The sequence below is a fragment of the Tenebrio molitor genome, chromosome 2 (genome assembly GCF_963966145.1).
Source record: "Tenebrio molitor chromosome 2, icTenMoli1.1, whole genome shotgun sequence".
In the NCBI taxonomy this organism is placed as follows: Eukaryota; Metazoa; Arthropoda; class Insecta; order Coleoptera; family Tenebrionidae; genus Tenebrio; species Tenebrio molitor.
In genome coordinates this window covers 18,647,456-18,662,274 of record NC_091047.1, presented here as the reverse complement: position 1 = coordinate 18,662,274, position 14,819 = coordinate 18,647,456, and the positions used below count along the sequence as shown (strand labels likewise).

At 37.4% G+C, this 14,819-nt stretch overlaps 4 protein-coding genes across 4 annotated transcripts; 2 read left to right on the top strand and 2 right to left on the bottom strand.

Moving 5' to 3' along the window:
• Positions 1 to 4,478: 4,478 nt before the first annotated feature.
• On the bottom strand, positions 4,479 to 5,826 carry Naa40 (N-alpha-acetyltransferase 40). The gene is made up of 5 exons (XM_069037673.1): positions 5,669 to 5,826; positions 5,368 to 5,615; positions 5,145 to 5,303; positions 4,929 to 5,084; positions 4,479 to 4,875 (listed from the first exon to the last, which is right to left on the bottom strand). The coding sequence occupies exons 1-5, from the start codon at positions 5,813 to 5,815 to the stop codon at positions 4,692 to 4,694; spliced, it is 894 nt and encodes a 297-aa protein (XP_068893774.1). The 5' UTR covers positions 5,816 to 5,826; the 3' UTR covers positions 4,479 to 4,691.
• A 219-nt stretch (positions 5,827 to 6,045) lies between these two features.
• TTLL12 (Tubulin tyrosine ligase-like 12) lies at positions 6,046 to 8,080 on the top strand. The gene has a single exon (XM_069037648.1). It carries the CDS (start codon positions 6,067 to 6,069, stop codon positions 7,960 to 7,962), a length of 1,896 nt encoding a protein of 631 aa, XP_068893749.1. The 5' UTR covers positions 6,046 to 6,066; the 3' UTR covers positions 7,963 to 8,080.
• On the bottom strand, positions 7,948 to 10,301 carry LOC138123120 (trafficking protein particle complex subunit 13). Its single transcript, XM_069037669.1, has 6 exons — positions 10,104 to 10,301; positions 9,675 to 10,053; positions 9,411 to 9,625; positions 9,134 to 9,360; positions 8,809 to 8,909; positions 7,948 to 8,340 (listed from the first exon to the last, which is right to left on the bottom strand). Exons 1-6 carry the CDS (start codon positions 10,135 to 10,137, stop codon positions 8,076 to 8,078), a joined length of 1,221 nt encoding a protein of 406 aa, XP_068893770.1. The 5' UTR covers positions 10,138 to 10,301; the 3' UTR covers positions 7,948 to 8,075.
• Positions 10,302 to 10,439: 138 nt separating this feature from the next.
• Positions 10,440 to 14,770, top strand: PIG-O (phosphatidylinositol glycan anchor biosynthesis class O). Its single transcript, XM_069037638.1, has 5 exons — positions 10,440 to 11,103; positions 11,159 to 11,439; positions 11,496 to 13,249; positions 13,303 to 13,694; positions 13,742 to 14,770. The coding sequence occupies exons 1-5, from the start codon at positions 10,555 to 10,557 to the stop codon at positions 13,937 to 13,939; spliced, it is 3,174 nt and encodes a 1,057-aa protein (XP_068893739.1). The 5' UTR covers positions 10,440 to 10,554; the 3' UTR covers positions 13,940 to 14,770.
• Positions 14,771 to 14,819: the final 49 nt, after the last annotated feature.

Below are 14,819 nucleotides of genomic sequence, written 5' to 3'. Positions count from 1 at the left end.
GACCTGCTAAATACGGTGAGATCATTTAAATTTATAATTAAAGTGGCCAAGTGGGCTATGCTGTGACTTTAAAATTACATTGGCAACACCGTTGACACTTTGATTTGGTTTGTCCAAGTGACGTTTCAAAATTCAATACAAAATAGAATAGAAAATATAATCGATTCACCATGAATGTGGATAAAGGCTGGCTGTGATTTATTTTTATCACGTTGGATAAACTGACTCAATTTTATATTTTTTCCCGTCAGAAATATGACATAATTGACAAAAAAATTGTCGCCAAAATGTCTTTCATTATTTTTATTATGTAAAACATACTTGCGAGCCTTCACAATAATATGTCATAACATAAGTGACAAATATTTTAAAAAATTTAAAAATGCCACGTCATTTGACAGGCATTGGTTAACCTCAAAGTTAGAAGTATAATTTACATTAATGAAACATTAAATACAATGACAGTCAAATGAGTGACGACAATTTTTTTGTCCGTCAGTGTACTATCGCGGCCAAAATACTTTGGTCGTCACTTTTTGACACTTCAAATGTAAATCAAGTATTAATGTCAATACACATGACAGTTTCAAATTATTCTTGTCAAAAATATGGCACCTTCAGTTTTTGATAAATATAGAATCGTCTTACTTGCTTCTGAGGGTTGTCTAAACCGCGACCATGTTGATCTTTTGCTTTTGAACCCTGCCTCCGCAGCACCTTGTGCAAATGAATTTTCCTTGCCCTTTAGTTATACTAAGACATTGACGCGACCTTAAAACATAACAAGAGAGAAAAAAAGGGCATTTGCACAAGGTTTGAATGGTGGGAAACGATCTAGGAGGACGCCCTAACGAAGTAACGATTAGACGTAGCTGTCATGAAAATTTTATACATATATTTCAAAATAATTGAGCTGTTAAGTGCCACTTTCAAAGACCGCCAAATCAGAAAATAAGTCCAATAGAATTTTTCTAACATTTTTCTGGCGTTTACGGTAATCTCTTCTACACCGTAGTGCACGGTTAGTACGCCATTTTTGGGACACGCTGTATATGTATATGGCTTTCACCCTTGCTTTCACCTCCGCCCCTAGTGGTCGCTGGTGGTACCGACATCGATACTATAATGGTTTTTGTTGGCGGTTGGTTTGAATTCAAAAGCGGGTATCTCACCCCATGTTGGAATTTTTGACATGGATGTCAATTTGTCAATCAATATTTATTTCTGTCACAAAAATTTTGAATGTTAGTAATAAAACCTGAACTACACAAGTTTTTTCGAATTGACAGTAAAAACTGACGAAATTCCGTGGCCGTAACTGTACCTATGTTATATACAGGGTTATTCTAAATGATTGTAGTCGAAGCAGGCCATGCCCATGTTATTACATTTTTGCCGCTTTCATGTGAACTGTCAGTTTTGTCGCTGTCACTGTTATTTTTTAGGTGAAAAGTGCGATGATGAGGTTTTTATTTATTTTTGTTAAATTAACGATTGAATCCAGAAATATTGAGTTGTTTTGCACCCAATTTAACTCCCGTGTGTACTCACTTATTCACATAATTTTGATGTTTTTTTATGTGGAGCGGCAACCATAAATTTTACATTGAGTTTTCACGCCTACTTCGACTACAATCATTTAGAATAACCCTGACTTATATAGGCTTAGTCACGAGAGACTTCCGATGAAAATTTCGTTATATGCAACCGAAACTACAGTTTCCAATGGTTCCTAATTTTATAAAAAGTAATCAACGATTGCTGGTCCTTATTGTCTGTCATAGCAGTTTTCACATTTATACATAGGTATACAGGGTTATTCACGAGAGGGGTATTTCTGAATTTCTTTTTACAGCAACCCATTGTACACATTGCAACAATATCTTGATTTAAAATTTTGAAAATAATTATAACTGAATCCACGATGGCTCTTAGTTGTCTTTTTGACGTTAAAGCAAAAAATCTTTGCCAATTTGAAAAATGTGTTTTTTCAATAACGACGAAAAGACTGACATGCTCCTCATTTATGGAGGGTGTGGAAAGAATTCTGTCGCCGCTGCGGATGTTTAGAAGCCCATGGTAGACACTTCGAACACCTTTTACACTAAATTAATTTGTTAATTTATTTGTTGAATTTTGATTAAATACAGGTTATCTGTCAATCTGACATTTCTCACAAATCTATCCAACTTACTTTGATTTCTAATTTAAAACAAATAACACATTTGATTTAGTAGTTACTGCCATTGGTATCGTTGGTTGCGGCAAAATAAAAATTCAGGAGTACCCCTCTCGTGAAGAACCCTATATATTATGTATTAACTTTTGCTCATAACCTCAATAAAGAAAAATTGTCATGATTAATCTTATTCGCCAAGCTACTTGGATTGCTAACTTATTTCGAATTAAACATATTGTATCAAGTTCTAGGGGTTCTTGTATTTTGGGTTGTATACAGTATGTTATTGAAATGTATTAAAAAAATTTAAACGGTGATAGAACTCATCAAAACAAATTACTTTTCTATTTACCATTTTTTCGAAAAATCTTTCTAAACCCATTTAAGATTTTAATTAGTTTGATCGTAAATTCTAGTACCCGCCAACGTCTCCGTGCGTACATTAAAAGCGAAAGAAGATAAAAACTTAGATAGTCAAGCAAAAAGCAATTCTTTATTGGTAGTAAGTGAGAGTGACATTGAAGTTACGCACCACACTTGATCAAGGGCACTGACATTTAAATTAAATGTTCGAAATGACGCCCTCCGTAATCGATGCACGCTCTTGTGTGCCCTTCGAGCCACAGAAGCTTGAGTTCTCAACATGTCAGAATTTTATCGAATTGCTTCGGTGTCAACTGGAGTCTCATACACAATCTGTTTTAAATGACCCCATAAAAAAAGTCACAAGGGTTTAAGTCCGGTGAACGAGCTAGCGATAAAACTGGTCAATTACGACCTATTGAAGAAGCCATTGACAAAATACAATTCGACGTGGTGGATCTTCTGATTTTAAGTGTTGGACGCGTTGAAGATGATATACGGATGTAATTAATCCCTGTTCGTGCAGCGTTCTCCAAATTGTAAAACTGGAAACGTCAATTCGTAATGCAAGTCGTCGGCAACTAATATTCGATTCTTCATCAGGACAGGCCAGGACTAAAAGTCCCATAAGTAATCCCTTAAATGCTGGACAGCATTCACAAAGGTACGTGGACAGGGAACTTGGCGACCGGGAAATTTCTTCATGTACCTACATACTCGTACAAACGCCTGATTGCATCAGCATTTGATAAAGCTCCTCGTAGATGAGCACCATGTCTGTTGACTCCGGATTAGTGTACCTACTTCACCATTTTTAACGATAATTACGGGAAATTCACTTTCTAATAAATTGTAAACACGGCCGCATGCAGGTGAAGGACGTGACTAAATTGTGTCAGTAAGTTTTTGCAAGACCTATCCGCCTGGGTTTTTGCCGTATTTACTTTTTTTGCGTTTTTCGTACGAAGCCATTGTTCTTTCACCGTCCCATCCATAAACGACTCGATGACACGGAATACGGAAAATAAATTCGAGCATAAATTTGAGTTTTCGAAAAAAAGGTAAATAGAAAAGTAATTTGTGTTGATGAGTTCTATCACCGTTTAAATTTTCCTAACGCATTTTAATAACGCGCTGTATATTATAACGAAGTTTTCATCGCAAGTCTTGCATGAATATTATATGTACATGGAGGTAACTATACTATAGTGTGTCCAGCGAGAGATTGGTTGACATAAAAATTACTAAATTCTACGTAGAGAAAGTAGTACCTAACGCACGTAAAATTTGGAATATATCCTTCAAGCGGTAACATTTTTGCCTTGAAATTATGCTCTAATTAATGTATGCTAATGCATTTTATAGTGTTGGATTAATGTAATAAAATTTAAAATCTCCCAATCTCTCGCTGGACGAAGTTTACCTCCATGATATTATACAGGATGATTTACGAGGAATAATGAGCCCGACGGAATAGAAAATGCAACCCACAATACATTGCAACAAAACGCCGGACATCGAAGCGGTAAATGTCCGAGTTTTTCTCCTGATGAATTGCGGGTTGCATTTTCTATTCCGTCGGGCTCATTATTCCTCGTAAATCATCCTGTATAAATGAATTTAAGGCATCTAGTATCTAGGCAGCCTTGACGACTGTATATTGGGTTGCCTGACTTTTTCTACAGCATTAAAAAATGAACTATAATGACGGTTTATTGGGTCGAAATTGTGTTGTACCGAAAAAATGTCGCGTAGTACGAAAACTGTCCATAATTTATCAATGATTATAAATTTGGATTATCTGTATAAATTAATGTAACAAATACTTTGAAAGCTACAGTACTGATGCGCAGTAAATTTAACTTGATTGCGCAATTCAACAATAATTCATTTCAGTCCATTCTATTTTTAAGGGAATTATGAACTAGAGTTCACGTTAGTTTTTGGAAGTTATATTTGAATTAATTCAAATTTTATTTAGTTCAGATCAATGGCCAACAATTTCTACAAAATTCAGATCCTTATTGATTTTATATGCCTACATAAAAAAGAAAATTTAATGTCATGTGAATTATACTCAGATCATTTAACTGAAATTTGAGACTTATATGTATTTATGTATATGAAATTAACTAAAAATAAAAATTAGTTATGATAAGATTAATGAATGATGGTGATGTCCAGAACAACAATGTCCATTTGTGTGGCTGTGTTTCTTAATATTTGTACTCTGGGGGGTTGTATTTGCCAATCTAATATTGATTTTGCTCAAGATTTCATATGGATAACTTTCATCCTGATCATCGATTGGGGAGGTTTCATCTAATTCATAACTAAAAACAAATAAATAATTATACAAATATTGTTTTGTAACTTTTGAGATTACTTCAGAGCTTTGAAAAACTTCGAATAGTGATTATTTTTCAAAATAGTTAATACCACTTTTCTCATGTTATTCTTGAAGGCAACTAACTCTAAAATTTGCATCATAAATTTTCCCAGACCCTTCCTTTGCACATGTGGTTCTAACTGTAGTTCATAACTGCAATTTAAATTCAATTACTCAAAATTGGAAATAAAATACTTCTTCAATAAATTATACCAGTAAAGAACTTCCATTCCTTCATCAACATCAAATCGAAAGTGTGAAAATCCCAGCAAAGTTCCATCTACAGCCTGGGATATCAAATACCAAGCTGCTTCATCTGTTAGTTCCTCCATTTTTTTAGTATCACTCCAGCCCCAAGAACACTGTTCATATCTAACACCAAAATAAAACAATTAAAATTACCCCAAAGAAAATGCATTATTACCTTTGTACTTACTTAAGCTGCATGTTTTTCTTGGTCAAACTGAAGATCCAAGACTTCATCGATTCATCTAATTCAGTGACTCTTTTTACATACAATTCTGCCTCAATTCCATTTTTATTGTATTTTCTAAACACTGGAAAAGGTTCTAAAGGATCTGTTAGTTTATTGGCTTTATCTACCACAGACATTGCTAATAAAATCTTCTGTTGCTCTTCTTTACGTTTGAGACGTCTTTCTTTACTTTTGACTGAACTTTTTCGCTGAAAATTAAACAACATCTGTGGAATGACAAAATATATAAAAACGTACTTACGCCCATTCTTTGTAAAAATTGAACCACCTGAGTTTCAAATAATTTCCGAAAGTAAAAAATATAAAAATAAAAGTGGTATCTTTTGTTGTTAGCAGTCCCGCTCACGTCCCACAAGCCTAATTCGGCGTCATTTGGTCGAACTTTCATTTAATCGAACAACCATTGTTTAAATATTTTAGTTGAATTATATTTTATTGCTGTACGGTGGCATCGAGTAACTAAAAATAGGTATTAAAATACTTTTGCTAGATGTGAAAAATAAGTAGAATAATAATAATTTTAACTTTTTCTTTGAACAATTTATTTAGAACACTGACAATTATATCTAACGGGAATTAGATTAAAAACGTCACGGTCACGTTGTCTTAGCAGTTGACAGTTGACAGTGTTGACACCAGATGACCAGACACCTTGACACATGTGACATAGGTTATGCGTTGTTTAAAATAAACTATAAATGTGAGGATTTGTTCGTAAGTTACACAAAAATGGGACACACTTCTGAGTTGGATGCTTTTTTGAATCTCCACAAAGATCAACTGTTATCGTCCGGAATCCCCGAGCTTTACTGGAACACCCTCAACCAAAAAATACAAAACCAAATATTTAACGCCGGCGAGACATTCCAACTGCTTCAAATAGACTACGAACGAGAACGACTCCCTCACGAACCGGCGTGGGGCTTACAAGTCATTTCCAACATAGAGAAAACAGATCCGAAACATATTTACCTAATTGATCATGCCTGGACTTTTCGCGTTGGGCACGCCAGAAATCAGTTACTACAGTTTGATTCGCTGCGCAGCCGTTTGTGCAATATTCTCGGCTTAAATGATAATTTACCCAAAGAAGAAGTTGCTGAGAGAGTGTTTGAGAACATTTGGAAGTTGTGTCATACTTATTCTATCGGAAATGCGCAAAATATAGAAGATCGCTTGCCTGTCTGGTATGTGATGGACGAAATTGGGTCGGCTGTGATGCACAGTGATACTCCAAACTGTAGAATTGTGCCTTTTGTTCATATTAACGCCCAAATCACGTATTCTTTACTCTTTCCACTTGACGATATTAAAGAAGAAGAATTTGTATTCATGGATTTTGCGGAAGGCGTGCACGATAATTATCAGAGGTCGGCTGCTTTGTTACCATGGGTGCCTTGTTTGTTCAATGATGTAAGTTTTGTACCAGAAACTCCTGGCCCAGATTACTACCTAAGTGGTCACATTGAGGAGAGTCTGCCAGATTTAGCTCAGCTAACTGTCCCAAACACACTGAGAGAGAAATACAGGGTATTCACAGAGTACGAACTTATAAAACAATATTTAACCAACGAGAAGTTTGAATTTGTCAATGATGAATCTGAAGCTGATATATTATGGTACACGAGGCACTTCAAAGATTTTGCCGAGTTGAGTGAAACTCCTGAAAAATTTGTCAATCAATTTCCGTTTGAGTATGTCATTACAGTTAAAGATTTGCTTTCTTTAACTTGCAGGAAATCGTCAAACGAGTCGTTCGAGTCTATAAAATGGTTTCCCGTGACATACAGTTTGAAAACAGAAATAGGCAATTTCGTGAGTTATTTTCAAAACAGGGAGAACAAAGGACTTGAGAACTACTGGATTGTGAAGCCTTACAACTTAGCTCGAAGTTTGGACATTCACATAACGGACAATTTAAATTACATAATGAGACTGCCAGCGACTGGACCCAAAATAGCTCAGAAATACGTCAGTAATCCCGTTCTGTTTTTCAGACCCGAGTGTGATGGATCTGTAAAATTCGATATCCGCTACGTCATTTTACTGCAAAGCGTCAAACCACTGAAAGCTTACGTATATAAAGAATTTTTTCTGCGCTTTGCCAACAAGCCTTTCGAACTGAAAGACTTCCATGATTTCGAAAAACACTTTACCGTAATGAATTACGACGAGCACGTTGCGATGAAGCACATGCTTTGTGAAGAATTTAAAATTAAATGGGAGCAACAGTATCCACTTTTCAAGTGGGAAAATGTAGAACGATCCGCTCTGGATGCGCTGAGACGAGTTTTGGAAAATGCCGTTCGAGAAGAGCCCCCACGTGGGATCGCTCACAGTCCCCAGTCTAGGGCCTTGTACGCGGCCGACCTCATGTTAGAGTGGAACGAGGCTCACGAGGTGCAACCAAAAATTTTGGAAATTAATTGGACCCCCGATTGTAAAAGGGCGTGCACGTATTATCCAGACTTTTACAATGACATATTCAAACTGCTGTTTCTTGACGAAATCTCTGATGCATTTATTAAATTGTAAAGTGTAAGAGAGCTTTATTTCTCAATATACATATGTTATAGTTTTAACAACTTAAGTAATAATATGCTCTATTTTGGAAATTTTGTTGATTATATTGAATAAAGCATCTACCTTCAAATGCTTTTCCCATTTTCAACGTTATCATTTATTATTACAAAAACCTGCCCCAGATCGTCGAAACTGTAAGTTCTTTTTAAAAACGTATCGACTAGTTTTATTCCTGAAAGTGTGCGCAAGCCAGGTACGAGAGGAATGGCTTTGAATTCTAACACGCACGTCGAGTGGGGCAGCAACACTTCCAGTTTACGTCCGGAGATTCCGCACCACGCCAGACCGTCAGAATTCTCCAAGTAAAGCATCAACTCCACACTTCTCTCGCTGAGAAATGCCAAATTAAAACAATACAATAAGGTGGGATCAAGAAAATTTGTAATCGGTTAAACCGAAATTGCGGTATTTACAGTTACGTCACTTGCAGGCTTCAATACAATTAATTTTAATTGGCGGATACTTCGTCGTAACTTGAACCACGGACGCCTACATGTTTACTTGAAGCCTCAACAAACAATTTCCTAACCCTACATTCTCCCATTCCTGTTTTCTGGCATCCGTTTATGCAATACAATTTTTCTACAGCTCAACAAAACAATTGTCCCCGTAGGAAAGACTTTCTTGAAAATTCACGTATCAATAAAACCTTATTTGTAAATTATTATCATCTCCGCTATTTTTTCCCTTGCTTTTTAATTTTATTTGATAACTAGGTATTGGTGCAGGCCCAAGACTTTTCCAAGGCTGAGTCGATTACAAATTTTCTTAATCACACTTTGCTTCGCTGTGACTTACCAGTTATTGACTAATTTGCATTTGAAAGTGAACAGTTCCTCCAAAACTGTAAAATTTGGCAATTCTATTATGGACAACCTGATGTCTCCATAATCTGGACCCTACAAGTACTTCTAATTTAAAATGTACGCAACAAATTTGCGTCCAGTTTTCAAAAAAAATTAACTTACATGGTCAAAAATTAGAAAAACATGAAAACAAGTTATTCAAACAGAGACTTCAATATCAGTTGCTTAATTTTGCTCAAAGTGTTTGAAGAATTATGAGTCTATATTGTAAAGAGTTGTAACTGCTTTAGTTAACGTCAAATTAAGATACTTCTTACCATGCGTTGGAGTTGACTTGTTTGTAATCTTCCTCTCTCCCCTAAATTTGATCGCCACACTATATCGAGTTTACCTATGTTGGTCGCCCCGCTTAAACTTTTCAAATCTGCCGACAGTTTCTCATTGGGAGACAAACAATATAGAAACTGACATATAGCTTGAGGATTTAGAAGCGTGTTTTTACCAAATATGCTTTCACCTGTTGGTGTTATATTCAAGGAAGTGACTACAAAAAAGAACACTAATGAAAGCTCGATAAATTTAATTTTACGCTACCTTTGAATAAATGAGACGCATCTAAAGCAACTTTCTCCAGACATATTGGTCCTGCTGTGATATTTTGAACTTGGGCTTCTAAATACACGTCGTCGTTTTCTGCATTGTAAAATTTTGTTTTGACGTCGAGAGGTTTAAGTACTTGTATTTTGAAAAATTTTCGAAACGATTTCAAAATCCCGGCGGCATTCTGATACGATACTTCACAAACAAGTCTGAAAATTGCGCTGTCGACGTGGTAAAACAAGTGTAACAATAACCTACATGTGATTTCCAATTTCTTTCACTTCATGGTGTATTACTATGTTAACAGTTTCGTCTGAGGCTAGTTGAGGAGTTGGGGGATTCACAGATAGTGGCAGTCTTTGGGAACAAGTTTGTAAATCTACCTTGACGATGACATTACTGACAACTTGTTGGGTTTCACTGTACACGCAAATGTAACTGGAAAATGTTTCTCCTAGATAAATGTTTACAGGGCTTTGGGGCAAAAGCAAAAATTGTCCTGTGCATAACGTCTCAGTTCCCGCTACCGAAGTGGGATCTTGTTGGAGCGCTACATTTAATAAGTTGCCTGGTAGATCTTTGCCGTCGCAGGTTATGGGAAGAGGACTGGCTAATGTAGGGCGAGTCAATCTCATAACTAAAATTTTTTTAAACAGTCGTCGATCGGTATCATGTTGGCCACAGTACCTTTCAGTGATAATAAATGTTCCTCGGGCTCCATATCTATAACGGGTCCACAGATCTAGCACAATTCACTGACAATAAAGCAGTATCTCCCTAAAGTTCATAACAATTTCTTGGTTAAGTTATTTGTTTACGTCAATGTCACGTTTAGATTATTTGTCCTCGATGTGAAATAATCGATATTAGTTAGTTAAAAGTATTTTCTATTATAATTTGCCTAAATAGAAAATACACTAAGAAACAATGTGTGCTATAAAATCGCAAACTAAAAAGAGTTAAATTGAAGGATGTACTTTTTTTTTTGAAAAATTGCAGTAGTTCAAATGTCTACCCCATTAGTTAAAATTACGAAAATTACAATTAAATTAGAAGTGAGGTTATGTTATGGTGGTGTGTGCACTGTGATAGATTTATTTTTCAAAATTAAGTGGCTTGCGTAAATGTTGCATGTAAAATGGGTAAACATTGGTGTTACTTCTTGTTTATGCTCTGGTTCACTTACTTAATAGTCTCATCTATTTTACTTTTTGCAAAAGGATTTTTGTTATCAAAAAATGCCCAAAAGAGCAACTCTACGTGTATACCCATGCCCGAAATTCCGTGTGTACTGAAAGAATCAAGTATTTTAAACGATACGCAAGAGCTATGTCGTGATACAGTCAAATCATCATATTTATTAGAAAATGTTCACAATGCCTCTAATATTTGTATACCGCAAAAAACTCGAATTATTATGGTCGTTATTGACGCGTTGCGTTACGATTTTGCCGTTTTTGATAATTCGTTAAAGAATCCACGGCCATTCCAAAACAAATTACCGATTATTAACAAGCTGATGATGGAGCACCCAGAGTTTTCTCGATTGTATAGATTCGTCGCGGACCCACCCACTACAACAATGCAAAGACTGAAAGCTTTAACGACTGGCAGCCTCCCGACGTTCGTTGATGCGGGATCAAACTTTGCCACCAATGAAATCAACGAGGACAATATCATCGATCAAGTTAGTACATCACAGCAGCTACATCTCAAATTTACACTCACGCAATATTTTTAAGCTGTTGAGACACAACCTCAGTACTGTACTGATAGGTGATGATACTTGGGATGGACTGTACCCTAATAGATTTCTCCGAAAATATCCCTATCCATCGTTTGACGTGTGGGATTTAGATACTGTTGATGCTGGCGTTAACACACATTTGTATCCAGAATTAGGTAAGACTGACTGGACTTTTCTAATCGCGCATTATTTGGGAGTGGACCATTGTGGACATCGCTACGGACCAGATCATCCAGAAATGGACCGCAAATTAACTGAAATGAATACAGTAATCGAGTAGGCAGCTTTAACAACGCACCATGATAAACTAAATAATTTCAATTGCGTTATAGGAATATTGCCAGGCAGCTTGATTCAGACACAATGTTGTTTGTGATTGGTGACCATGGGATGACCGAAACTGGCAACCACGGAGGTGATGCTGACGACGAGGTCACCTCAGCGATGTTCGTTTATTCAAAAAAAACACTCTCAGTATTTGGGAATCAGTCTGACACAGTGAGACAAGTCAATCTTGTTCCGACAATGGCCGCAATTTTTGGAGTCGCAATTCCATTCTCAAATCTGGGGACAATAATTTTAGACGCGTTGCCAATCTTGAACAACTCTTACGTGCAGGAGTGGCAACTGTCTTTGTTTTATCTGTGGGGGAACGTCCAGCAAATGTTGACATACATCGAGGACTACTCGAGAACGTCATCAGACACCTTCAGCGAGACCACTTTGAGAGAACTGCGCCAGAAATTTGCAGCGCTGAGTGGCAGACTTGACGGCGTCACGAGTGAAGCTGTCTTTGCAGATTTCGCCGAAGAGTGTGTCAGCTTCTTGACAAAGTTGCGTCAAACTTGCGAACATGTGTGGGTTCAATTCGACGCATTTTCCATGACTCGTGGTCTTTTGTTCCTATTTTTGTCGATGTTTTTCGTGTACATGATAACCGACGGCATTCCGAGCAACCGCCTTCCAGAAATCTTCATGAGTTCATTTCTGACTTGTTCCTACTCCGTTCTATTCCTTGCCGTTTGTTTGTCAACAATTTTGTATTATTTCAACGTCGTGAACAATCTAACCTCGACAATTTTCTTCTCCACGGGAGTGGCGTCGCAATTCATGTTGGTCATGCTGGTCATCCAGAATTGGGAGTTGATCAGTCTCAACTGGTACGACCGCAGCAAGAAAGAGCGAATATCAAACCTGATCTGTCGACTGGTGTTGGTATTTCACCTGTGCGGTTTATTTTCCAACAGTTTCGTCGTCGAAGAATCTTCCGTGTTACTGTTTTTATTGGCGACTATTATCCTGATAGGCACTTTGAGCGTGTCCCAGGGAGAACTCCGAAAAAAGAACACCAAGTCAAAGCTGAAGTTGCTCTCTATAGCGTTGGCCATGCTGATTCTGGTGCGCATTTCGATGTACTTTTGGCGTTGTCGCGACCGTTTGGAACAACCCTGGTGCTACGAGACCTACAACGCTTTCACGTCAAAAACAGAAACTACAAAACTCCAATGGATGATCACGGTGGTCACTCTGGCCCTCTTTGTCACCATAACGAAAGTGTGGTTGCGAAACTGTGGCAACCTCAACGGTTACACCTTCACCGTGATCATGCTGAAGTACGCTCCGACTGTCCTGGTCGTGTGCACGAGTGGATTTTGGGTTTTGAATCGTTTGCCTGGAGAGTCAAAAAATAAGTCTGTGCGGTTCTGGCAAGCCAATGTCTTAGCGTGGGTCGTGTATGGTTTGTCCACTCTTGGTGTGGTCACGATGATCGTGAAACCTCTTTGCGTGTACATTTTGCCAAACAGTGACGAGCACCCCGTCGATGTTCAACAGAATGCGATTCCTAACTTGTTCCAAAAAGTCAAGAAGCTGTTCAACGAACCGAATAGAGAAGAAATTCCGGTGCTCTGCGGTTTGGGTACTGCATACAGCGCGGTTTTTGTGGCAATTGGAGTTTACTTAACGCATCTGTTCGCTCTGCTCCATGGTGATGCAGTTGCACCTGCAACTGTCATAATGTTTCTGGCGTCGGCGTTCGTGCTGATAATAACGTCGATCATAAGACTGGAAAAAGCTACCACCATAGGTACGCAACTATCGCAAATCGACACAATTATTTTATTTACCTTTACCTTTCAGAACAACTGTTTGAGATACCCAACATGTCTCTCTTGGTGTGGGTGATTCTGTCTCAGTACTTTTTCTATGGTACGGGACACCAACCATCCTTCCCCAACATAATATGGGAAGCAGCCTTTGTGGGGACTTCTGGGATTTTCAAAAACAATTTCGTACCAGGAACGCTGATAATAATCAACACGTTTTGCTCCCAAATACTGATGGGATTTTTAGTACCGCTTCTCATCGTCATGCCCTTCACCGTATCTGTCATGTTGCCCTCCGCCATTAATAAAAATATCATGGAGAAAGAAAATTTGAGAGGCGAAGTCTTGCTCTACGAACGCGACAATTTGATGATCACGGTGGCGTTCACAACGATATGTAAATACATGATTTGTCACGGAATTAGGGTAAAGTGGATTGATAGTTTTGCGTTGGTTTTAAACGAATTTTTCAGGTGTTTGCAACAATGTTGGCCGCCACAATACATTGTCGGCACATGATGATTTGGAAAATTTTTGCCCCCAAATTGATTTTTGAGTCAGTAGGCATGTTCGTCACGTTAGCTGTGGTCAATTTAAGTTATCTGGTGCTCGTTAGGGTAAACTTTAAAATTGATCGGCTTATAGTGTCCCTGAACAAGAGATGTAGATAACGGAATCAATAAAGTAGCACACTTGACCTGACACTTGTGAATAATACAGGGTCATTATGAATGAGTGTGCCATCGTAGTAGGCGTTGGTGGCTTAGTTGAATGTGCCGCAAGCTTCATAACATGAGTGAGACTAGTATCGCCGATAGGTGACGGTAGTGGAAACCTGTCTACTAGTTTGTCTAATGTTGCGAGTCTGACGGCACATCCAACATTTGTGTGGGTTTTCAACGCCAACTACGATGGTACAATCATTTATAATGAGTAGACTTAGGCGGAAAATAGCGAAAGCCACAAGAATACCTCCCACCATCACGATCCAGTGCAGCGCGCTCGTAAATCCACGGTTCACGCTCGCAGCGAAAAAGATAGCGGTGCGACGCTGGAGCGGAGCGCCAACTATTTTACGCCTAACCCTAATAATGACCCTGTATCTAGATTTGTTCCTTTGATCTTTAACAGTTGTTCAAAATGGTCTGTTTAAAAGGCATGATTAAAATTAACAATTTCAATGCAATAATAAAATTAATGTACCTATGTTTACGTGGAAATTAAACATTTAAAATGTGTAGAAGATGCACATGAGTATGTGAAAGTGTGTTAAAAGATTTTTTTTAATTTTGTATTAAACGTTCTTTGTCAGTCTAGTCGGAAATATGTAAGTTAAAAGTGTACAGTATTTGTAGTTTTTTTTAATACATTGTTCTTCTTTGTATTTGTGAAATGTTTTAAACATTTTTCGAAAATTATCTACAGGTAATTAACTACTAAAAAAAATTGATGTTTGTATCGTAGTGAACATTTTTAATGGCATTAAAGTTATTGTTACAGAACGTCAGTGTTTATTTGTATAATATTTATTAATAAAAAACAAAGTTCTAA